This window comes from Mobula birostris, chromosome 9 (assembly GCF_030028105.1).
Source record: "Mobula birostris isolate sMobBir1 chromosome 9, sMobBir1.hap1, whole genome shotgun sequence".
NCBI classification, from domain to species: Eukaryota; Metazoa; Chordata; class Chondrichthyes; order Myliobatiformes; family Myliobatidae; genus Mobula; species Mobula birostris.
Window position 1 is genome coordinate 126,800,492 of NC_092378.1, and position 25,881 is coordinate 126,826,372.

The 25,881-nt window shown below is 39.6% G+C and overlaps 1 protein-coding gene across 4 annotated transcripts in view; it reads right to left on the reverse strand.

Annotated features, from left to right (window-relative positions):
• iqck (IQ motif containing K) overlaps window positions 1–25,881 on the reverse strand; it is a 94,604-nt gene that overhangs the window by 5,545 nt on the left and 63,178 nt on the right. For all 4 annotated transcript variants that reach the window (XM_072268772.1, XM_072268773.1, XM_072268775.1 and 1 more), the window contains 2 exons: window positions 22,099–22,183; window positions 7,384–7,498 (listed from right to left, as the gene is read on the reverse strand). In XM_072268772.1, the coding sequence (XP_072124873.1) occupies window positions 7,384–7,498; window positions 22,099–22,183 (200 nt within the window). The remainder of the gene's footprint in view (window positions 1–7,383; window positions 7,499–22,098; window positions 22,184–25,881) is intronic.

Consider the following 25,881-nt stretch of genomic DNA (forward strand, 5'->3'; position numbering starts at 1 on the left):
ACCTGAACTCTTGCTTTCACGAGATATTTAATACAACAGCTGAAAATAGCAGCTGACACTGGTCCTCACTGAGACTGCAGTAGCTTTAAGCGGAGAGACAACATACATAAACAGCATATAAAAGGCATAAGGTCAAATTGCATTGGCATTATTTAGCCAGGCGTAGCATATTATAACAAATGAAAAACCATAGAAGTCAAGTTTGCTACTTCCATGTTAGGACAAATACAGCATTATCTGTTCTTTATTAAGGTTCCAGTACAGTATGCTATAATGAACAGATTATCATGCATGGAAAAGGGGACTTTATGAAGACACACACACAAAATGCTAGAGGATTTCAGTAGGTCAGGCAGCATCTATGGAGAAAAATAAGCAGTCAATGTTTCAGGCTGACACCTTTCATCAGGCCTCAATCTCAGCCACAGATACTGCCTGGCCTGCTGAGTTCCTCCAAATCTTTGTGAGTTTTACTCTGGATTTCCTGCATCTGTATAATTACTTGCCTTTATAGAGAAATATGACTCAAAAACTACCTAGGATGAGATAAAATCCATTAAATCACAGAGAGAGAGAGACAATTTTCAGCATGTTTTTGAATGTTTATGCATATTTCTCCATGACATTTGCCCCATCAGGAAACTGGAACGGGCAGTTCCAGGTGCAATTCATCCATTGCATCTGTTACTTAACCAGCATATTGAGTGCTCCAGATGACATCATCAACATGTCCAATGCTTTTCTTCTTCACTACGAATAACACAATCTTTTGTGTGCAATTTAGCTTCTTCATGGGTCAGTACCATCAGGAGTATATTGCATTAGTTTAATAGTGGTCTATCTACTTGAAAGGACACTCATAGGACAGGTGCTGTGATGTAAGACAGGGGTCCCCAACCTTTTTTGCAACGCGGACCAGTTTATTATTGACAATATTCTTGCGGACCAGCCAACCCGGGGTGGGGGGGGGGTTGGGGGTAGGGTTGCTACCGGACAAGAGTAGCAGTCAAATATGTTGTGTTTACCCCGAGAAAAACTACAATGATCATGAAGCCTTGCGCGGGCACCAGTGCACATGTGTGTACATGCCGATTTTTTTCTACAAATCGTTTTTGGTGATTCTGTGGGGGGGGGGGTGTTAATCACGACCGGAATATAGGTGATAAGTGGCTAATACACTCAATTTCATTTCTAAAAGGGTTTATCTGACGAATTTAATATTAAACACACAGAGCATATTTTCCTCGCATGAATATAGTGGTAAATCAATTATCAGGGAAGGACAGGGGAGCTTGAAGTAAGTGTTGAACGAACTTCCAGTAGAAGTGGTAGAGGCAGGTTCGATATTATCACTTAAGGAAAAATTGGATAGGTATATGGACAGGAAAGGAATGGAGGGTTATGGGCTGAGTGCAGGTCGGTGGGACTAGGTGAGAGTAGCGTTCAGCACAGACTAGAAGGGCAATGGTGGCCTGTTTCCGTGTTGTAATTGTTATATGGTTATATAAGTCACTTATAAGTCAATAGCATCGTAACATTTTAAGTAACGTTTGGATATTAAACACACAGCACATATTTTCCCCGTATGAACATATAAAATCATTGCAGCACACCAATATCACTGAATCAGTGGGAGCCCTGGGCTTATTTCCCTGCAACAAGACGGTGCCATCGAGGGGTGATGGGAGACAGCGATACTTGAATGGGGTGCCTTATGTCGAGTCTATTCCACAATTTAGTTTTCGTTGCATTCATTGCAGAGATATGTTGGAAATGGAAGCAACGTTTTCAGTGCTTTCGTGGCCATCTCAGGATATTTAGCCTTGACTTTGACCCAGAATGCTGGCAGAGATGTTATGTCAATCATACTTTTCAGCCCGTCGTCATTTGCAAGCTTGAGGAGTCGATCTCCTTCCCACGCTGACATGGATGACACGCGGGTAATGACCTCAAGTTCAACAGTGCACGTGACAGGGAATGAGGAAAGGTGCAGCTGACTCATATCACCAAATCATATCGTTTCCTCACAGCCCAGTAGCACATGCTTTGCGGCCCAGTACCAATTCATGGCCCGGTGGTTGGGGACCGCTGATGTAGGAAAAGTATTTGCAAGGTTTTCAGTAATCTTTCTTGGTACACAAAGACTGCAAGTGCTTTTTGCACAATGCAGTTGTTCACCTATTGATTCCAACAACCAATGAATATTGAAGATATTGCTATGGTATTTACTGGTCTTGCTAGGGGACAGAGACTATCTTTTTATTTGGAATGCTCTCTGAAGAATAAAGAAATGTTGCATGCTGCACACAATTTTTAGATGCAGTCTTATGCCTGTATTCTTTCTCCATGGAGAACAAGATACTCCCACTCAGCTTCCTCACCACATGACTTTTTCAAGCCTTGACAGCAGACCTCTGACATGCTTCACAACTAGCTACACACTTTAAAGTTTCAAAACCGACACAGGCATTCAATTCAAAGAGGACTGAATTCAAGCAACACACTTAAAAGTTGCTGGTGAACACAGCAGGCCAGGCAGCATCTCTAGGAAGAGGTACAGTTGACATTTCGGGCTGTGACCCTTCGTCAGGACTAACTGAAAGAAGAGATAGTAAGAGATTTGAAAGTGAGAGGGAGATCCGAAATGTTAGGAGAAGACAGGAGGGGGAGGGATGGAGCCAAGAGCTGTAAAGTTGATTGGCAAAAGAGATATGAAAGGATCATGGGACGGGAGGTCCAGGGAGAAAGAAAGAGGGAGGGGGGAATCCCAGAGGATGGGCAAGGAGTATAGTGGGATTTGTCAGCATTAATGACCTTCCACAAGTGAAGGCAGCAACTCATCAGTTTATGGTTTATAAACCTGACTTTCTCATTAACTATTTCAGATGGATCACTCAAAGCTTTTCCACATGGTGAATACCATGTTTTCTGCCAGTATCCATGAATTATAACATATAACATAACAGAAATTATAAACATAAATTATAACATAACAGAGGAGAAGATGGCAGCACGATGGCAGCGCGTACGGCCTTTCTGGTATGAATAGCTGTTATCTGTCAAGTAGGGAACCGTGCATAATCCCGATTTGATGGAGACAGACGTGAGAGGACGGAGGAACGTCTGGAAAACTTCCGAAATGCCCACTTCACTGCCGCTGCTACTATGTGGTAACCGGAATCTCCGGAGCAGAACGGCCCGAAATTCTCGGCTTTGCGTGTTTCAGCGGCCAGGGCGAGGTCGAAGGCACTCAGCAGAGGATGGTGCTCGGGAGGCTGTATCGGAGGGGCTGACAGATGCTCAAAGTTTTCAGACGGAAGGATTCAGTGTCGGCTGTGGTCGGCTGCTTCCAAGGCATCGGCAAGTCAACAGTGCCTGGAGGTTTATGGCAGGGAGTTTCTCCCTTTTGCTGCTGCTATTGGGGACTCGGGAGTCGATCAACTCGGGGACTTTTGAGATTTTATTTACCGTGCCCATGGTTTGTTCTTCATCAAATTATGCTGTTGCTTTGCACTGCTGTAACTATATGTTATAATGATGTGGTTCTGTCAGTGTTAGTCTTTGGTTTGTCCTGTTTTCTGTGATATCACTCCGGAGAAACATTGTATCATTTCTTAATGCGTGTATGCATTTCTAAATGACAATAAAAGAGGACTGAGTGTTCTCATAATCTTAATACCCACCTTGGAGAGAGTGAGAGCTAAGGGTAGAGATTTTGAAGAACAAAGATTAACCTGGCTCCTCTTACCAGTCTGGAATCCAACTAAAGCTGTTGTACCCTTGAGAGACACACAAGAACTAGGGGAAGGAGCTGTGAGGATTGGATTCTGGTGCCTGATTCAACGGTAATTGCCAAGATGACGACAATAAACAGAGCTTGATTGTGGCCATTTTAATAAGAGAGGGTGGTAGAGTTAGGAATAATTTGTGTTTTTATGAGTTATTTTGACAAGTGATTTGCAGTTTGGTGCCAGTGTACCAGAGAAATCCATGAAGCGAAACTACTGAAATGATTAAGAAACTCACTTTGATAAATCTTATGAGATCTTGAAATATTTTCCATCATTTCTCCATTCTTATTTCTGAATATACTGTAAATGACCTGGACAACTTTATTGAAGAGCTGCCCTGGTGGGTTTCATGATACCCCTGGCACAAAGGACCTCTCTTGCTGTCCCTAGACTTCAAATGGAGCGCTCTGCCTTCTCCATAAAAGTCACTCTATCCTCTGTGTCAGCTATGGTGTATATTGTTTTCATGGCATGAAGGAGTGCACATTCTTAAGGGCTGAGGCCCCCAAGGGATTGCAATGTAAAAAAAGTATCTGCAAGCATACTAAAGTGGATGAGCTGCTTGCACAAAACAAATTTTACATCTGATTCTGTGCTTAAACTATGCTGATATTTTTTAACATCAAACTTGACAGATTCCCCAATGATCATGGTTCTCTTGATTTGCCATTTACAGCAAAATGTAGCACACAGAAAAACATCGATTTGCCCATTTCTATTTTATTGAAGGCTGCTATCAAACTTTTAATTTCTGAGGAAATGAAACCTGGTGGTAGGAAATTCCACTCTACTTAACTATAAAAACTATTTTTAGTGAAATTACAGATGTTTTCTTTATAAAGATATTTAAATTGCATTGAGGATAGAAGAAATCTCTCTAGCTAGGGTCAGCTATTTGGAGATGCAAAATTAACACACATGCTATTAGTTACATGTTCATAGATTTGTCAAATTATTACGATTAGTGAGCACTTGCCAAAATAATTGTTCTTAAGGGCAACTTGTCCCTATGTCATCATAGCACATAAGGGGAGCCAATACATGCCGGTAGCAGGTAAACGATAAGTCTCATTGGCTGAGGAGGCATCCTTAGCCTGATGGCCTGACTGGGAACATCTGAATGCCTGAATGGCTGGATGGAGAAAGGCTCAGGTATCACTCACCAGCAAGATGATTTGACATTGGTGTAAGGGGAGTGAATGCATAGAATAAGCATTAAAGTGTATGGACCACCCAGCTCACCCATCAAAGAAAGTTATTTGCTTCATTGGAAGAATTCCCGACACTACCTCAGATAAGAAAAGGACCCTTAGCATGTGCTTGAACATACCGATGTACTTCTGGTAATCCTGTTCTAACTGGGCACAAACAGTTTCTTCAGTTTGCATTGTAACAACAATATCAAACATGGATTGGGTTGCTACCATTTAATCACACTTCTTAACACTTAGATATGCAAAACACATTCAATTTCATGTGGCACATTATGTAATCAATCACATTTCAAAACTGACACACTGACAGAAAACTGACAGGAAAAAAACACAAAAACATGTTAAACAACTGAACTTCAAAATCCTTATTTTTATTGGGGTGGGATGAATGTGGCCATTTTCTTGGCTACATTTCTATGCTCTTTGGGTCCTTGGTGCTTACAGAAACTCCCACAGAAAATGTAGTAAAAATATTCAATTATTAGCATGATTGTTAAGTAGATGTACCTTGATTCATGAGGCATCGATACAATAGTAAACATCCTTTCTTTGGAGTTGGGTAATCTCCACTCCCAAATTTTTGGCTAAGTTCTTTAAGACCAGCCACTCTGCCAGTTTATACCAAGGAACAACAAAGAGTAACTTATAATTTTAAAAACACAAGAAAATCTGCACATGCTGGAAATCTAAGCAACACACACAAAATGCTGGAGGAACACAGAAGGGCAGGCAGCATCTATGGAAAAGAGTAAACAATCAACGTTTCGGGCCAAGACCCTTCATCACCAGTACATCAGCACTGATGAAGGGTTTAGCCTGAAATGTCAACTGCTTATTCTTTTCCATAGATGCTGTCTGGCCTGCTGAGTTCCTCCAGCATTTCGTGTGTGTTGCTTATAATTTTAAATCCCATTTATTAAAAATAGCTAGTTCCAACTTCTTTTCCTCCTTATAATCTTGCATTGAAAATCTGTGAAGAATTCCATTTAGAACCACAATGATATTGCAAGAATGACTAACTGGCAAAGATTCATCAGGATTGTTTAATGTTAGTGAATGCTAACTTAGATTTGTATTATAGGATTGACTTGGATTTTTATGTTCCATAATAAGGTTGTCAAGTCAAGTCAAGTTTATTGTCATTTCAATCATAAGCTGCTGGTACAGTACACAGTAAAAATGAAACAAAGTTCCTCCAGGACCCTGGTGCTACATGAAACAACACAAAACTACACCAGACTATGTGAGACAGCACAGGGCTACACTAGACTACGTAAAGCAACATAAAAACTGCACTAGACTACAGACCTGCACAGGACTACATAAAGTGCATAAAACAGTGCAGGGCAGTACAATAATTAATAAACAAGACAATAGGCACTGTAGAGAACAAAATACTATATAATAATAAATGATGTAGATGTCAGTCTAGACTCTGAGTATTGAGGAGTTTGATGGCTTGGGGGAAGAAACTGTTGCACAGTCGGGTCGTGAGAGCCCAAATGCTTCGGTACCTTTTGCCAGATGGCAGGAGGGAGAAGAGTTTGTGTGAGGGGTGCGTGGGGTCCTTCACAATACCGTTAGCTTTGCGAGTGCAGCATGTGGTGTAAATGTCTGTAATAGCAGGAAGAGAGACCCCGATGATCTTCTCAGCTGACCTCACTATCCGCTGCAGGGTCTTGCAATCCGAGACAGTGCAATTCCCGAACCAGGCAGTGATGCAGTTGCTCAGGATGCTCTCGATACATCCTCTGTAGAATGTGGTGAGGATGGGGGGGTGGGAAATGGACTTTTCTCAGCCTTCGCAGAAAGTAGAGACGCTGCTGGGCTTTCTTGGCTATGGAGCTGGTGTTGAGGGACCAGGTGAGATTCTCCGCCAGGTGAACACCAAGAAATTTAGTGCTCTTAACGATTTCAACGGAGGAGCCGTCAATGTTCAGCGGAGAGTGGTCGTTCTGTGCTCTCCTGAAGTCAACAGCCATCTCTTTTGTTCACATTCAGAGACAGGTTGTTGGCTCTGCACCAGTCTGTTAGCCGCTGCACCTCCTCTCTGTATGCTGACTCGTCATTCTTGCTGATGAGACCCACCACGGTCGGGTCATCAGCAAACTTGATGATGTGATTCAAGCTGTGTATTGCTGCACAGTCGTAGGTCAGCAGAGTGAACAGCAGTGGACTGAGCACACAGCCCGTAAAGCATGAAACATACTACATTAACTTTTCAATCCAAATATGCTACAGGAAGCAATTTATTTCTTTAGTTGGCAACTCAGGAAGCCACCAAGTTGAATGACATTTAAATGTGATGCTTTTCATGATATCCCGAAGAGAGGGATACAATGCACTTTTGTATAACTATTAATACAGACTCGTCTTACCTTTAAGTTCCTGTTCAGCCCAAAATTTAATGATCTTTTTAGTATAACCTCTGTTTTCTTCTCTCAATTCTCTTTGCCACTGGCGAAGCTCCTGTATCTCTGATTCACAGCGAACCTTTAATAATTAAAATCAGAAAAATAGTTAAATGTGGCATTACTCATCTTATTTCAGTTTAAAGAGAGTGCTGAAGTCCTTTTTATTACATATCCAGAAAAATGGAAATTTAAAAAAATTCAGATGCTGGAAATAAAAACAGGAAATGGTGGAATTACTTAGGAGAGCAGGCAGCATCTGTGGAAACATTTAAATTTGAGATCTTAGATTCCATTTGTCAGAACAGGAAAAGAAAGCAAACAAGTTAGTTTCATAGCAGTAAAGATGGGGCAGGGATGGGTAGAGCAAAGGGAACGGATCTGATAGGGTGAGACCAGATGACATAATGTGGCAGTTAGGAAGTTCTTCATGCTTCTGTTGGGCCTTTTTCTGACAGTGTAGAGACCATATTCAGTGAGATCAGAATAGGAATGAAATGGGGAATTCAAGTATCAAAATACTAATTCTGTCCCGCTTTCCACAAATGCTACCTTAGTGTTTCCAGAATTTCCATCTTTATTTTATTGACATTTCCTGCAATTCCATGAGCATAAAGACTTAAGTTGTGGTCTATTGGAGCTGCTTAATATGAATAAAACAGTCAGTAGGTGCCAAGAATGCTGGAATACTGGTGAATTGCTGGAACAAACTTGATACATGTACGACAGCAGGAAACAGTCAGACTTCAATGAAACCAACTGTTCAAGTTATATTCTTAAGTACATCAAAGTCAATATCGTTACCTCAAACAGACTACTTGGTATTCCTCGATCTCAAATGTACTTTATCTGCAGTCAGGGAATAAGAGACTGCAGGAAGTGCACTATGAAGACACAACAGAAATAGTCTAACATGTTGTTTGGGATAGAGCGTTTAAGTTATGGGCTGGAACGCTTAACTTCCAGCTGGGTTCTGGGTTTTATTTCCTTGGAGATGAGAAGACTTGTGGGAAGCTTAATGATGCGTACAGTACTAAGTTATAGAGGCACAGATAGAGTAGATAATAAGAAACAGTTTTGAATAGCTGAGGTATCTAAAACCAGACAGCTCAGGTTACGGGATAAGAGGCTCAGAGAAAACCCAAGGAAGATTTTTTTCTTAACCCAGAGTATGGCAGTGGAATGCACCGCCAAAAGCTAGACTCACATTTAATAGGTGCCGTGCTTTATGTTTCAAGAAGGACAGGAGAGGAAGGCAAAAGAGGTGAGGGAGTGGCATTGGTAATCAGGGATAGTATCACAGCTGCAGAAAAGGAGGAAGTCATGGATGGATTGCCTACTGAATCATTGTGAGTAGCAATTAGAACCAGGAAGGGGGCAATAATTCTACTGGGTGTTTTTATAGACGCCTCCCCCAAATGGTAACAGAAACATTGAGGAGCAGATAGGGAGGCTGATTCTGGAATAATCTGTGGTTGTTGTGATGGGTGATTTTAATTTTCCTAATATTGACTGGCATCTCCTTAGAGCAAGGGGTTTAAATGGGGTGGAGTTTGTTAGATTTCAAAGTCTAGAAATAGAATCTGTTGAAGATGATAGCAATCATGTAGAAATGAAATTTAACTCTCTAAAGGATGCCTTGGTAGAATCAGTGAAGTCAATGATTCCTAAAAAAGAAAAAGCACAAAGAATAAATGGATGACAGATGAAATTTTTAAAAATCTAATGGAAAAAAGGAGACGGAAGAAAGCAAATCCTATAGAATATACCGTTTGTATGTCCTTAGATAAAAAAGTTAAAAGCTTATGTCAAAAAGCCAAAGAAGAATGGTCCAGGAATGTGAGCAAATAGAAAGCATCCCTATTACTGATCCAAAAAGGTTACATCAACAAATCAAGAATATCACTGGTAAAAAGCTCCTCTGTTCTTCAGGTGGATGTTTGAAAGCAAAGGACGGTACCATTATCATGGAAAAAGATGAGATTATGAACAGATGGACTGAGTATATTCAGGAATTGTTTGAAGATGATCGAGGTGAAAAACCAGAAATTAAGAAGAACATTGAAGGTCCAAGTATTTTAAAATCTGAAGTTCGTACTGCAATAAATGAGATGAAGAAAGGAAAGGCAGCAGGTCATGATGAATTAGTAATAGAACAAATTATTGCCCTTGAAGGTTATGGAATTGAAAAACTTACTGATTTAATCAATGACATTTATGAGACTGGAATAATACCAGAAGAGATGAAAAAATCAGTACTTATCACTCTTCCTAAGAAAGCTGGAGCAATAGAATCTGAATTACATAGGACCATAAGTTTAATGAGTCATATCACCAAGATACCTTTAACAATTTTGATGACAAGAGCTAAAAGTAAGATACAAGCTGAAATAGGCAAAGAAAAATGTGGTTTTGTGAAAGACAAAGATACAAGAAACGCAATATTGATGTTAAGGATACTATCAGAACGAGCTATTCAAGTGCAAAAGGATTTGTTTGTTCGTTCTATCGACTACACAAAAGCATTTGATAAAGTAAAGCACAATAAGTTATTTGAACTATTACAGAAAACTCTAGATCTAGATTCGAAAGACCTCCGCCTAATCAGAAATCTGTACTGGGAACAAACTGCCGCTGTAAGAATAGATGGAGAAGTGAGTCAGTTTACAAAAATCAAGGGAGGCATTAGACAAGGGTGTGTTTTCTCCCCTGATTTATTTAATGTGTACAGTGAAACAATATCACAAAAAATAAGAGACATCTTGGGAATCAAAGTTGGCAGTGAAAACATCAATAATTTCAGATATGCAGATGACGCTGTGTTAATTACAAGTATGGAGGAAGAACTACAAAACTTAATTGATATAATTGTTGAAGAAAGTGCAAAAATGGGTCTATCTATCAATTGCAAAAAGACAGAATGTATGGCGATATCGAAAACGAAGGAGAGCCCTATCTGCAGGCTAAGAATAAATGGGGAACACATAAAACAAGTACAGAACTTTTGCCACTTAGGAAGCTGGGTGAGATCCAGCAGGTGAGACATGAACATCAAAAGAAGAATAGGGATGGCAAAAGACACCTTTACAAGGATGAAGAGTATACTGACCAATAATAAACTAGGCATGACAACCCGCCTCAGAGTACTGAAGTGTTACGTTTATTCAGTTATGTTATATGGCTCAGAATGTTGGAAAATACCTAGTAACATGAGGAAACGAATTGTAGCAGCAGAGATGTGGTTTCTGAGGAGGATGCAAAGAATATCATGGACGAAATGAATATCTAACGAGGATGTCATGAACAGAGCAAACACAAAAAGAGAAATAATGTATGAGATCATGAAAAGGCATTGTAACTTTATTGGACATGTGAATAGGAAAGAGTTAGAATGCATGGTAATTATGGGAAAGATTGAAGGGAAGAAAGCAAGAGGAAGACAAAGACAAATGATGATGGAAACAGTAGCCAGAGAATTGGAAATGAATACCAATGAATTGATCCACTTGACCCGAAACAGGAGTGTGTGGGCCATGGCAGTCAAAGCTCAAACTGGGCATGGCACCTAATGATGATGATGATAATGATGGAGTTTGTTAGGTATGTTCAGGAAGGTTTCCTGACACAATGTGTAGATGAGCCAACAAGAAGAAAGGCTGTATTTGATCTGGTATTGGGAAATGAACCTGGTCAGGTGTGAGAGCATTTTGGACGTAGTGATCACAACTCTATCTCCTTTACCATTACACTGGAGAGGGATAGGAACAGACAACTTGGGAAAACATTTGATTGGGGTAGGGGGAAATATGATGCCATTAGGCAGGAACTTGGGGAAAAAATTGGGAACAGGAGTTCTCAGGGAAATGCACGGCAGAAAAATGGCAAATGTCCAGGGACATTTGCATGGCATTCTGCATGGGTATGTTCTATTGAGGCAGGGAAAGGATGGTAGGGTAAAAGAACCATGGTGTACAAACGATGTCAAAAATCTAGTTAACGAAGAAAAGAAAAGCTTATGAAAGCTTCAAGAAGCTAGGTACTGTTAGAGGTCTAGAAAATTATAGGGGTGCCAGGAAGGAGCTCAAGAAATTAGGAGAACTAAAAGGGGCCATGAAAAGGCTTTGGTGAGCAGGATTATGGAAATCTCCAAGGCATTCTACAAGTATATGAAGAGCAAGAGGATGAGCCATGTGAGAATAGGTCCAATCAGGAGCAATAGTGGAAACATGCGCATGGAGTCTGAAGAGGTAGCAGAGGTACTTAATGAATACTTTGCTTCAGTATTCACCAGTGTAAAAGACCTTGGCAATTGTGGAGATGACTTAGAGCAGGCTGAAACATTTGAGTGTATAGATATTAAGAAAGAGGATGTACTGGAGCTTTTCAAAGGTACTAAGTGAGATAAGTCGCCAACACCAGAAGAGATACACCCCAGGCTTCTGTGGGATGCGAGGGAAGTGATTGCTGAGCCTCCAGCGATGATCTTTGCATCATCAATAGGGACAGAAGAAGTACCAGAGGATTGGAAGACTGCAAGTGTTGTCCTTTTGTTCAAGAAAGGGAGTAGAGATAACTCAGGAAATTATAGACCAATGAGTCTTTCTTCAGTGGTGGGTAAATTGTTGGAGAAGATCCTGAGAGGCAGGATTTATGAGCATTTGGAGAGACATAATCTGATTAGGGATAGTCAGCATGGCTTTGTCAGGGGCAGGTCATGCCTTACGAGCCTGATTGAATTGTTTGAGGATGTAACAAGACATATTGATGAAGGTAGAGCAGTGGATGGAGTGGATTTCAGTAAGGTATTTGATATAGTTCCCCATGCATGGCTCATACAGAAAGTAAAGAGGCATGGGATCCAAGAAGACCTTGCTTTGTGGAGCCAGAAATGGTTTGCCCACAGAAGACAAAGGATGGTTAAAGATGATTCATATTCTGCATGTATGACAGTGACCAGTGGTGTTCCACAGGGATTTATTCTGGAACCCTTCCTCTTTGTGATTTTTACAAATGACCTGAATAAGGAAGTAGAAGGGTGGGTTAATAAGTTTGCTCTTGACACAAAAGTTGGGGGTGTTATGGATAGTCTGGAGGGTTGTCAGAGGTTACAGCCAACATTGATAGAATGCACAACTGGGCTAAGGAGTGGCAGATGGAGTTCAACCCAGATAAGTGTGAAGCGCATCACACAAACCAATCTTCTGTCCTTGGACTCACTTTACAATGCACGCTGTCGAAGCAGTGCTGCCAGGATAATCACGGACACGACCCACCCAGCCAACACACTTTTCGTCCCTCTTCCCTCCGGGAGAAGGCTCAGGAACTTGAAGTCTTATATGGTCAGATTTGGGAACAGCTTCTTTCCAGCTGTGATAAGACTGCTTAATGGATCCTGGCCTGGATCTGGGCCGTACCCTCCAAATATCCAGACCTGCCTCTCGTTTTTTTTTGCACTACCTTACTTACCCTTTTCTATTTTCTATTTATGATTTATAATTTAAATTTTTAATATTTACTATCGATTTGTAATCCAGGGCGCGTGAAGCGCAGAATCAAATATCGCTGTGATGATTGTACGCTCTAGTATCAATTGTTTGGCAACAATAAAGTAAAGTAAAGTGGTTCATTTCAGTAGGTCAAATTTGAAGACAGAATATAACATTAATGGTAAGACTCTTGGTAGTATGGAGGATCAGTGAGACCTTGGAGTCCGTGTCCATAGGACACTCAAAGCTGCAGCGCAGGTTGGCAGTGTTGGTAAGAAGGCGTATGGTGTGATGGCCTTCATCAACTGTGGGATTGAGTTCAAGAGCCATGAGGTAATGTTACAGCTATATAAGACCTTAGTTAGACCTTATTTGGAGTACTGTGTTCAGTTCTGGTCACCTTACTACAGGAAGGATATGAATACTATAGAGAGAGTACAGAGGAGATTTACAAGGATGTTGCCTGGATTGGACAGCGTGCTTTATGAGAATAGGTTGAGTGAACTTGGCCTTTTCTCCCTGGAGCGACGGAGGGTGAGAGGTGACCTGATAGAGGTGTATTAGATGGTGAGAGGCGTATAAGATGATGAGAGGTATTGATCGTGTAAATAGCCAGAGCCTTTTTCTGGCTAACACGAGGGGGCATAGTTTTGGGGTGCTCAGAAGTAGGTACAAAGGGAACATCAGAGATATGGTGGGTGCATGGAATGCACTGCAAGCGACAGTGGTAGAGGAGGATACAATAGGGTCTTATATAGGTGCATGGAGCCTAGAAAAATAGAGTTTTTTTCCCCCAACTATGCAGTTGGGGAAATTCTAGGCAGTTTCTGGAGTAGGTTACATGGTCGGCACAACATTGTGAGCTGAAGGGCCTGTAATGTGCTGTAGATTTCTACATTTCTATGTTCCTGTGTTAAGGAACCACTGAGCAGAGTCTAAGCAATTCCTTACAGTTGGAAGAAACATCAGAGCCTGATCATCCTGGGCTACTCTCACACATCATTATGCCCCATATTACTCTAACAATCTTTTTTTTAAAGGTAGTATCTTCAATGACAGATTATTTCCTAGCATAACAAAAGCTTAAGTCACATTAGTGCACTTTTCTGAGGGACAATATTAGACTGCCAAGATATCCAAATTTCCAGCAGAGAATTTCAATAAAGTTGCCTCAGAAGAAATTACACACGGTATTGGGCTAGCATAAATTAAGAACTTGTTGACAGAATTGTAATAAATAGATCAATTTTAGGTTATGAAGCTGTCACTAGTGTTGGAATGCAAGAATCAGTATTACAGGAGGATGCAGACAGGTTATAATGAATTAAGAAGGACACAGCAGATTGAATAAAATTTGGAAAATTGCATGTCATTCACTGTTGGGGAAAAATAGTAATACCATACTTCTTCAGCTGTAAATGTTGAAAAGAATGTATTGGTGTTTTGGGTATCCTTATACACCAATCACTGAACGTTAGCATGAGGTAGAACTAGCAATTAGGAAGTCAAAAACAATATGATAACTTTTAACGCAAAGGGATTTGAAAACAAAAGTAAACGCATCCTGCTTTAATTGTGCAAGGTTCCGGTGAAGCTGCATTTGGGACACTGTGTTCCTAACAAAGGAAGGATGGATTTGTGAATAAGGGGGGACAGTGAAGCTTCACTTGATAGACTCCTGGGATGGTGTGTTTGTTATATGAGGCGATATTAAGCAGACCGGACTTATATTGTTAAAGTTAAAAGTTAATATTCCCCTGCCTGAGCAAGAAACAGGTGCATGGTCTCAGAGTAAGGATTGCCCATTCAGGAGAGGCATAAAAAGTTTTTTCACCCAGAAGGTAATGAATCCTTGAAATTTTCCAACATAACAGAGCTTTGGAAGACCAGTGAGTCAGTGTTTTCAAGGTTGATAGATAGAATTTATACATAATGGGAAGCAAAAAGCTTGAGATTAGTGGAGAAAATTGGCAGAAAAGTGAAATATAATCCTTGATCTTAGTGGAGACCACACACGGGTTGGCCAAATAGTCTATTTCTCCTTCTATTTCTTATGTTCTTCGGTAAGTACATCCAGGCCTTTAGGACCACGGAAATTCTGTGTTACTTAGTTATTTTTTATTTTAGAAACAAAATGTCAATGTTATGCAGCAACCATTAACTACAGATAATTAATGAATTGTCAACTGCATACTTCATTGAAAGTAAGATACACGGCTTTATGAAAAGCTGTTAAAAATATGATTTAAGAATTCAGTGACAGACATCCAACAGTGATAACTGATGCAACATTGAGTATAAACATCCACAGATGAACATCAAACAGAAATCTCAATGCAGGGACAATACACAGCACACTGCAGTTATTTCAATGTCACAGCTCAGTTATATAATACTCAGTGGAAAAATGCAGCCTTGTTTGAAACTGCCCTGGAGATACAGCTTTGCATTCTATATTACACCGCATTTATTGCTATAGAAATATGACTTTCATTCCCAATAGTCCACTAGATTCCATATTTCAGTGCCATTTAGGTTATTTATGCTTGCCTATTTAATCTGTGTACATTTTCTGTTTAAGTATTACAAAACAATATCTGCTTTTTCTAATAAATGTATCAATAAACTGCAGTTATTACTAATTTATCTACCAGTGTCAAATTGACACCATTTTGTTCAGTTTAAAGAACCTTGGCAGTCACTGTCTTATCAACTTTGAATTAATATTATTCCAATTTAATATACTATAAAAACAACAGAAAATATTATGGCTAACTTTCTAGAAGATGTAATTTAAAGGAAATATAGAACTCTACTTTCTTAGAAGTGTAAGAGTAGGCATGTCACCAAATACTCCAACAAATATCTACAGATGCACTATATCCTGACAGGTTGCATCATATCCTGGTACAGCAATTACAATAAAAAGGAATGCAAGTGGCTGCAGAGAACCATAGATACAGTCTGATCCATCACAGGCCCAGCCCTTCCTACCACTGACAGCATCTACAAGAAGTGCTATCTCAAGAAGGTATCTATTCTCGAGGATCCCGACATTTGGAGTCTTCTTTTTGCTGCTAGCGTCAGACAGGAGGTAGAGAAGCCCCAGGTCTCATGCCACCAGGTTTGGGAATAGCTACTTTCCGACAACCATCGTGCTCCTAAACTGATCTGCACAACTTTAATTCTACCTCAGCAGAGAAATATTACCATGTCTCTAATAGTGTTTTGTTTTCACTAATGTCTTATTTTATACAGTCTTTTTACTCTCTTCATCTGCCTTGCATAAGTTATGTACAATGTATGTACAATTTATATTGTGTATTCTCTGAATCTATGTGCCTGTGCTTTTACAAATGACAAAAAACTGACTTGATTGAAAGTATGTGGGCTTTTCTTTATAGAACAGCTCAAACAACTTAATTTGGTAACGAATGACAATCATAAAAGTTTATATTTGTAGGAAAGTTAATAATTCACAGCAACAAATCAAAATTACACTATGAATCAAAATTTAAAAAATAAATACCCATCCAAAATTACACTTTCTGAGAAATAGCTAAACCTTACAGAATTGCTAAACTACTGTGACTCAGAAGGGAAGGAGGGAGAAGAGGCACGCTGTGGTGATAAGGGATTGGTTAGTCAGAGGAAAGGACAAAAGCTTCTGTGGGTGAGAACAAGATTCCCGGATGGTATGTTGCCTCCCAGGTGCCAGGGCCTGGGTTACCTTGGATCAAGTCTTCAGCATTCTTAAGTGGGAGAGTGAACAGCCAGGGATCGTGGTCCATGTAGATACCAATGACATGGGCAGGTCAAGTGACGAGGTTCTGCATAGGGAGTTCAGGGAGTTAGGTGCTGAATTAAAGGGCAGGACTTCCAGGGTTCTAATCTCAGGATTGCTACCTGCACCACATGCTAGTGAGGCCAGAACTAGGAAGATTATAGAGTTTAACATGTGGCTAAGGAGTTTATGTAGGAAGGAGGGCATAAGATTTTTGGATCACTGGGCTCTTTTCCAGGGAAAGTGGGACCTGTTCAAAATGGACGTTTTGCACCTGAAATGAAGGGTTCTAATACCCTAGCAAGAGGGAAGGTGTGTTAATGCTGCGTGGTGGCATTTAAACTAGAGTTGCAGGGGGATGGGAACTAGAGTGCCAGAACAGTTAGTGGAGAGGTTGTGGAGAAAGATGTTGGTAAGACCTCAGACAAAGTCAGGCATCAAAAGGTTAAACATGTTGCAAACAGTGTCCTAGGATGTATATATCTCAATGCAAGCAGGAAAGGCGGGTGAGCTTAGGGCATGTATCAACACTTGAGATTACAACATTGTAGTCTTTAATGAGACTTGGTTGCAGGAGGGGCAGGACTGGCAGCTAGATATTCAGGAGTTCTGTTGTTTTAGATGTGATAGAGCAGGAGAGATTAAAAGAGAAGAGGTGGCGTTACTAATCAGGGAAAATGTCATGGCAGTGCTCCGTCAGGGGAATCTGGAGAACTCAACTAGTGAGAAGTTATGGGTGGAACTGAGAAGTAAGAAAGGTATTTTGGGGCTATATCACAGACCACCCAATGATCCTAGGGAGTTAGAGGAACAAATTTGTAATGACATTGCAAATTGTTGCAAGAAACATAAGGATGCTATAGTAGGAGACTTTAACAATCCACATATTGACTGGGAATCCCATACTGTCAAAGGACTAGATGGGATAGAGTTTGTCAAATGTGTTCAAGAAAGTTTCCTTTATCAGTACATAGAAGTCCCAGTAAGACAGTGTGTGATATTGGATTTGCTATTAGGAAATCAGACATGACATGACATGTGACAGAAGTTTGTGTATGAGAACACTTTGCATCCAGTGATCACAATGCTATTAGTTTCAAAGTAAGTATGAAAAGAGATAGGTATGGTCTGCAAGTTGAGATTCTAAATTGGAAAAGGCCAATTTTGATGGTATCAGAAATGATCTGGTGAGTGTGGATTGGGACTGACTGTGTTCTGGCAAAGGTGTACTTGGAAAGTGGGAGGCCTTCAAAAACAAAATTTTGAAAGTACAAATCTTGCATATGCCTGTCAGAATAAAAAGTAAAGAAAACAAATGTAAGGGAGCTTGGTTTTCGAGAGATATTGAGACCCTGGTTAAGAGAAAAGCGGAGATGCAGAGCAGGTATGGGCAAGTAGGAATAAATGAAGCGCTTATGGAGTACAAGAAATCCAAGAACACACTTAAGAGAGGAATCCGGAAGGCTAAAAGAAGGCATGAAGTTGCTCTATCAGACAAGGTGAAGGGGAATCCTAAGGGGTTCTACAGGTATGTTAAAAGCAAAAGGATTGCTAGGGACAAAATTGATCCTCTGCAAGACCAGAATAGTAATCCTTGTGTTGAGACAAAACAGATGGGGGAGATCTTAAATGCATTCTTTGCATCTGTATTAACTCGGGAGACAGATGCAAAAAATGCATGTAAGATCTCCCCCATCTGTTACAGAGTCATAGAAGTGAGGCAAAGCGGCATCAACTTCATGGACCCTGTACAGATTACAAAGAAGGAGTTGTATGCTACCCTCAGCCAAATCAGGGTGAATAAATCCCTAGGATCTGACAAAATGTTGCTTCAGACCCTATGGGAAGCAAGAGCAGAAATTGCGGAGGCCCTAACAGAGGTATTTGAAACATTTGCAACAGGAGAAGTACCAGAGGATTGGAGGATAGCCCATGTTGCTTCACTATTTAAAAAGGCTCTAGACAGAAACCAGGCAATTATAGGCCAGTAAGTCTGACATCAGTGGTGGGAGAATTATTGGAAGGTATTCTAAGGGATTGGATATATAAGTATTTGGATAGACATATAGTCAGCATGGCTTCACAAGTGGTAAATCATGTCTAACTAACCTTATAGAGATTTTCAAGGAAGCTACGAGGAAACTGGATGAAGGCAAGGCAGTGGATGTTGTCTAAATGGACTTTAGATAAGGCATTTGACAAGGTCCCACATGGGAACTGGTCAAGAAGGTTCAGTCGCTCAGCATTCAGGATGAGGTAGTAAATTGGATTGGACATTGGCTTTGTGGGAGAAGCCAGAGAGTGGTAGTAGAGTGATGATGTGGTTAACTGGATCAGTAAATTTGCAGATGACACCAAAATGGGGGGTGTAGTGGACAATGAGAAAGGCTATCATGACTTGCAGAGGGATCTGCATCAGTTGGAAAAATGGGCTGATAAACGGGTGATGGAATTTAATGCAGACAAGTGCAAAGTTTTGCACTTCACTAGGACCAACCAGGGTAGGTCTTATAAAGTTATAGGAGTGAGGCAGAACAAAGGGATATGGGAATACTGGTCCATAGTTCATTGAAAGTGGCATCACAGATACATAGGGTCATAAAGAAAGCTTTTGGCATATTAGCCTTCATATATCAATTATTGAGAAGATGGGATGTTATATTAAAGTTGTATAAGACATTGGTGAAGCCTAATTTAAAGTACTGTTTGCAGTCTTGGTCATCTACCTGCAGGAAAGTTGTAAACAAGATTGAAAAAGTGCAGAGAAGATATACAAGGATGGTGCTGGGTCTGGAGGACCCGAGTTATAAGGAAAGATTGAATAGGTTAGGACTGTATTCTTTAGAATGTAAAAGATTGAGAGGAAATTGAATAGAGGTAAACAAAATTATCTAGAGGTATAGATAGGGTAAATGCAAGCAGGCTTTTTCCACTGGGATTGGATGGGAGTACAACCAGAGGTCATGGCTTAAGGGCGAGAGGTGAAAAGTTTAAGAGAAACATGAGAAGAAACGTTTTCACTCAGTGTGGAATGAGCTGCCAGCACAAGTGGTCATTGCAGGCTTGATTTCAATGTTTATGAGAAGATCGGGTAAACACATGGATAGCAGGGATACAGAGGGCTATGGTCCAGGTGTAGGTCATTGGGAGTAGGTAGTTTAAATGCTTTTGGCATGGAATAGATGGGCTGAGGGCCTGTTTCTGCGTGGTGTCTCTCTATAACTATGACTCTAATTAACAATGACAGCTTCTAAAAATAAAGAAACATAAAATAAATTAAAATGCTTTGTTAATCTTTACATTACTACATTTCAAACAAGGTAGCTAAATTGCAACCACTCCAGCAAAAATCTGTTTTATACTTTTGTAGATTGATTTTATTCGTGCTTTTTTGCACATTATTTCATCCATGCAAGCCTCATATGGAGGATGGATACTCCAGACCATGGACACCTTGAAATCACCAGTAATATTTGTTTAATCTTCAAATGTATGCTTGAGCAACAACAGGAAGCCCACATCAGTGAATAGAATATTCAAACACAAATCTCATCAACAAGGATGGAAACTGCTATTTGATAAATGCTTAATTGATTTCTTAATCAGTCCAAGATTGTTTTAATGGAATATGATCATCTCTAGATAATCCCAAACTTAAAAAGAGCACATCATTGTGCAACTTATCCAGTTCATTTCCATTACAAAATTTCTAATGCAATATTTAATGTTTAAATATCCATTCCTAATATATCAATAGAAGTATTCAATTATTTGTATTCATACTGATATTTCTGGTAGGCACGACTTAAAGATGGAGTTTATTTTTTGACTGTTTATGTCATTTATTAAAGAATAATGATTGAGCTTTTATCCTCAGTAGAAAAGATTTGATTTCAGTATGATTTTGCATGTATATACAGTGGATTCAGGTTAATTAGGACACATCAGGACAAGTATATTTTGGCCCAATTAAGTGGCTGCCCCAATTAGCCAAAGTTTCATGGAAATAGTTTAAAAAGGACAAACTACCATTTAACTGAGCAACAAATTACATACTTAAATTAGATACGGAACAAATTAGAACACTACCAATATTACTACAGTACGATAAAACTGTGTATTGATTCCTTATAGGAATTCATATACAGTACACTGCTGTGTTCTTTTGATAGACTATAAATGAAAAATATCAGTGCAGACACCTATTGCAGATATTGGACTGTCTTCATTGCCTTTCTGCATTAAGCAGTGTCAAAAATCACTGCTTTTTAATTCGCTGTCGGTTGGCCCAAATGAGTAACATAACACAAGCATATGCAACTGACGCCATTTAAAAATGGTTTAATCTAAGCATGGTGTAGTGTCTAACAGCCACACTCCATCTTCAGTGCAGACAATGGACTGTCTTCATACAATGCTTTCGACGATTGCATCCTCCAAATTTAAGTTTTCATTGTGGCATTCAAGATGATTGTTGGTACCTTCAAATTCTTCGTAGCTCCTAACTTGCTGAAGTAGTGAAATTGTTTTATTTTCATTCCCGGCCATTATCATATCTCCAAACCGGAATACTTGAAACTTCAATGAGCAAAACAATTCTGAATTGGCTCACTGCTTACTTCTCACCATCTATCAGTGACAAAGATCACAGATTTTTTAATACAAACACACACAACTGACACTATTTAAAAACTGTCCAATCTAAGCACAGTGAAGCACATGCAACTGACGCTAGTCGGAAACTGTTCTGCAACAGTTTCCTGTCCCAATTAAGCAGCATAATGTCCCAAATAAGCAACGGAAATCCTGGCTATTTTCTCAACTAGTTTTTGTACTTTATGAGTTGTCCCAAATAAGCAGTTTCCACGATTAACTGTTGGCCCAATTCACCATGAAAATATGCAGAAAATTGCAAATAAGTGCCTAAAATATACATTAAACTGTGCAAGGCCTCCAGGCAATTATATTTTATTCGACACGTGACCTGAGCACTGTGTCCTTTAGGTCAGCTTAAACTGTTTTAGTTAAGCTGCTAAAGCTATTATTGTAGGCCAGATCACGAAGAAGACCCCTGTGCTTCTTGAATAGTAGTTTGGGATTTTATTTAACAATTAACTGTGAAGGAAGAAGGGGTTTTGGTTTAACTTCACAACCTATACACAAAATCTCCAGCTGCTCAGCTCCTCCCTCATATTTCATTCAAGTGTTGGTAAAGAAAACACATTCCATTCTTAGAAAGAGGACTGGAGCTCATAACCTACCGGCTGAGAGGAAAGACTAAATGTACCAGCAGTCCATTTTTATGAAATGGTAACTATTAAATTATGTAAAAATCAATGTAAGTACTATGACAGTAACCTTTCTATTGAAGTTGAGGAAAGCAAGATGTAAAAAAAATGTAAAACATATTACCCTATATCCTCTCCAGAAGGACTGAATTACAAGAGCTGCTTCATCTTCTGACAACAAAAGAGACAGAGGGATTGGCGGCCGAGGACTGAAAAAATAATGAAACAAGCAAATTCTTGATTATAAAATTATTGTTATGTTATTCTACAATTTATTGTTCTTTGACCCCACCTCAAAAAAGTGTTAACAAATTCTGGAAGGAAAGAATGAAGAAAACTAAAGAGAAAACAAATTACATTTTGAACCAAATTACTTCTTTCTGCAAGATTGCTTAATGGTCAAAATAATAGACAATAATCACATAAAATAATCTAGAAAACTTTAATATTTTCTCTACAATTTCTTAATCATAGTATTTGAAATAAATCGAACAAGACATGACAACAGATCAATGAACTAAATAACTACATATTATAAGGACTTTAACTGGTCACTTAGCTAATGCACTTGATTTGCCTCACCAGAGAAATTTAAACAACATAGCTATGCAGAGATCTTACCAGGCCACATTGATTTAGCAAGCATGGGTGATCAGACCACTGGGGTTTTGCATACAGTTCAATAGAAAAACAACCCACTGTACTTCCATCCAAATAGAAATGAAATTGAAGGGGAACCAGTTATACCAACCCCAGAAATGAGAAACAAAATCTATCTTATTTATTGACAATAAATGAGTGCCCCTCCTCTATATGGTTACATAAAACAAAGCCCTTTTCAATAACAGCACACAATTAGAATACTTAGGCACCTGGAATATTGTTAATACACATCAGGCCTATGGCAAATTTTGAATACTCTGTGCTGCACTCCCAAGGAGCACACAAGGTGCATTTATGGAAGAAGGTAGGTATAGTACTGAAAGGATAATGAGAAGGATGGCCGGAGGCATCAACTACAAGCTAAGTCAAAAACACAAGTTTTGCATTGAGGTTAGCAGTGGTGGGTAGAAAGGAGGCCACAGTCAGTTGTCAGGAAAGAAGTGCATTGGAGGAACAACAGCCAGGCTCAAAAGAGAGTTGAGAGAATTTCAGCAAGAGAAAGCCTTTGCAGGGGATAAAAAATAACAATAAACAATAAAATATACCACCAGCTGTGAAGGCCTGATTTTGTTTGTGTGGTACATAGCACATACACCCAAGGGCCACTATGCATTTCCACATAGCTTGTATGTGCCAGATGGAGGACTTGATAGAAAATCTCAAACTTACTAATTTGCATACTAACCTTTGATTTGCTGTTAAAAATATATCTTTATGGAAATTCAATTACATATTACACATTGTGCAATCTGATAAAATTTCTATCTTCACAGCTTCCAAATAATTGCAAGCAATTTTAAAAGATCTGGCAGACTGTATGAAGGCAACTTGAACACAATTTCCAAATCCACTATCTTGTTTCCTGGATTTCAAGTAATTGAAACAAAACCTGCTGAAATCAGCAAATTCAGAAATAACCTCATGATCAGGGTTAAGCAAGTTAAAAAGGGAAATCTGTTTATTTACAAATTTAGTGAAGCAATCATCAAGGTAATTAATTCCTTTGGTGCAGTTTAAACATTTTCTGCTCTGGGAGTTTCATGGCTCCACTAGTTAATTTAATTGTCGGAATGATCATAGGTATTCTTCAAAAATCAGCTAAACCAACAACCAACAGCTATGCTAGGGGTTCTAAAAAGAGATTAAAATAAACATATGGTTTGAGTACATTTTAGCATCTTTAATTCACTTCTTGGATTTAAAGCCAATTAGAAAATTTCAGCTACTACTAATTATGATACTATAATGATACATATTTGCTCCAAACCTTTTTAAGGAAGATGATCCTTACAGGAATGATTGAAATACAACCAATGATGATAAATGGAGATTAATTTGTACTCTGAAACAAATAGTATGATAAGTTCTCTGACTTGAAGATAGGTAGTGATAGTGGAAATGCAGTATCTGCAGTTAGGGAACATAATTTCAGTTACATATGATAAGGGGATAGTCATCAACTTTACTCTGAATGATTATGGTTGGAAACGTTATAATTTCCTAATCATTCAATTAATCATTTGCCTCTTGAAATCCCACACAAATAGGACTTATCCCCTACATAAGTCAAAAGAGTAAGACAGGCAAATGATGAATTAAACTCATAAGACCAAGCAACATGCTCAAAATGCTGGAGGAACTCAGCAGGCCAGGCAGCATCTATGGAAAAATGTACAGTCAATGTTTTGGGTTGAAACCCTTCGGCAGGACAGGAAAAAAAAGATGAGGAGTAGATTTAAAAGGTGAGGGGAGGGGACGGAGAACCACAAGGTGATAGGTGAAACCTTAAGGGGGAAGGATGAAGTAAGGAGCTAGAAAGTTGATTTGTAAAAGAGACAGAAGGCCATGGAAGGAACAAAAGGGGGTTGAATCACCAGAGTGAGGTGATGGGCGGGCAAGGAGATAAGGTGAGAGAGGGAAAAGGGGATGGAAATGGTGAAGGGGTGGGGTCAGTACCGGATGTTCAAGAAATCAATGTTCATGCCATCAAGTTGGAGGCTACCCATATGGAATATGAGTTGTTCCTCCAACCTAAGAGTGACCTCATCACAACAGTGGAGGAGGCCATGGATAGACACATGGGAATGGGAATGGGAATGTGAAGTGGAATTAAAATGGGTGGTCACTGGGAGATTCCATTTTTTCTGGCGGATGGAGCGATCTCCCAATCTACATCGGGCCTCACCGATACACAGAAGGCCACACCGAGAGGACCAGACGCAGTATATGATCCCAGCAGACTCACAGGTGAAGTGTCGTCTCACCTGGAGGGACTGTTGGTGGGGCCCTGAATGGTAGTGAGGGAGGAGGTGTAGGGGCAGGTGTAGCACTTGTGGCACTTGTGAGGATAAGTGCCAGAAGGGAGGTAGTGGATTAGTGAGGGGGGGGGGGGGAACAAATTGACAAGGGAGTCGCATAGGGAGTGATCAAAGTGAATTTTGATCATATAGAAAATTAGTCAATATGAATAAATGTAAAACAATGAAATAAATATTTTGCATCAGTTCTTCCCTGCAGAAAGTATAAGTAGCTTCCCAGAAGTACTGCAAATAGATTGTAAGCAAGGGAAGAACTTGGGAAAGTTAGCCAGGACAGTGAGCTTTGATTACAGTCTTTCAAAGTTCTGTAGATTTGAGGAAGGTTCCATTAGATTAGAAAATAGAAAATGTAACACCTTCATTCATGAAAGGAGGAAAGCAGAAAACAGTAACTAATAGGCCAGTTAACTTACCATCTGTCATTGGGAAAATGTTAGAAAATTTTATTAAAGGTTTTATAGCAAGGCACTTAGAAAAAATTCAAGTCACCATGGTCAATGGAAAGATTTACCATTACTCTATATTTCAGGCTATCTTTGTTTGTACTCTTCTCTTATCAATCTTTTCATCATTCTGTTATTTTTTTTATGCTCTGTCCAGTCTTCAGGTGTATCATCCATTTTTGCAGAATATGTTTCTCTTTCAGGCTATTGCAAGATTCAACATCATTAGCTAGCCACAGAAAGTAGATTCTCCTGTTAGTATTGACCTTTTTTTCTGCAGCAAATTGCTTAAATAGTGATCCTCTCCACCACCCACCCCCTTCCACTCTGCTTAGCATTCCTAATATTAACTTCTGTTGGTTCAGTGTCAGGGATGGTGATCCTATATCAATGAGACCTGATGTTGGGTCTCAAGCTGAAATGTTACCACTTTTTTGCCTCACTGATCCACTGAGTTCCTCTAGTGTTCTGTTCTTTTTTCCA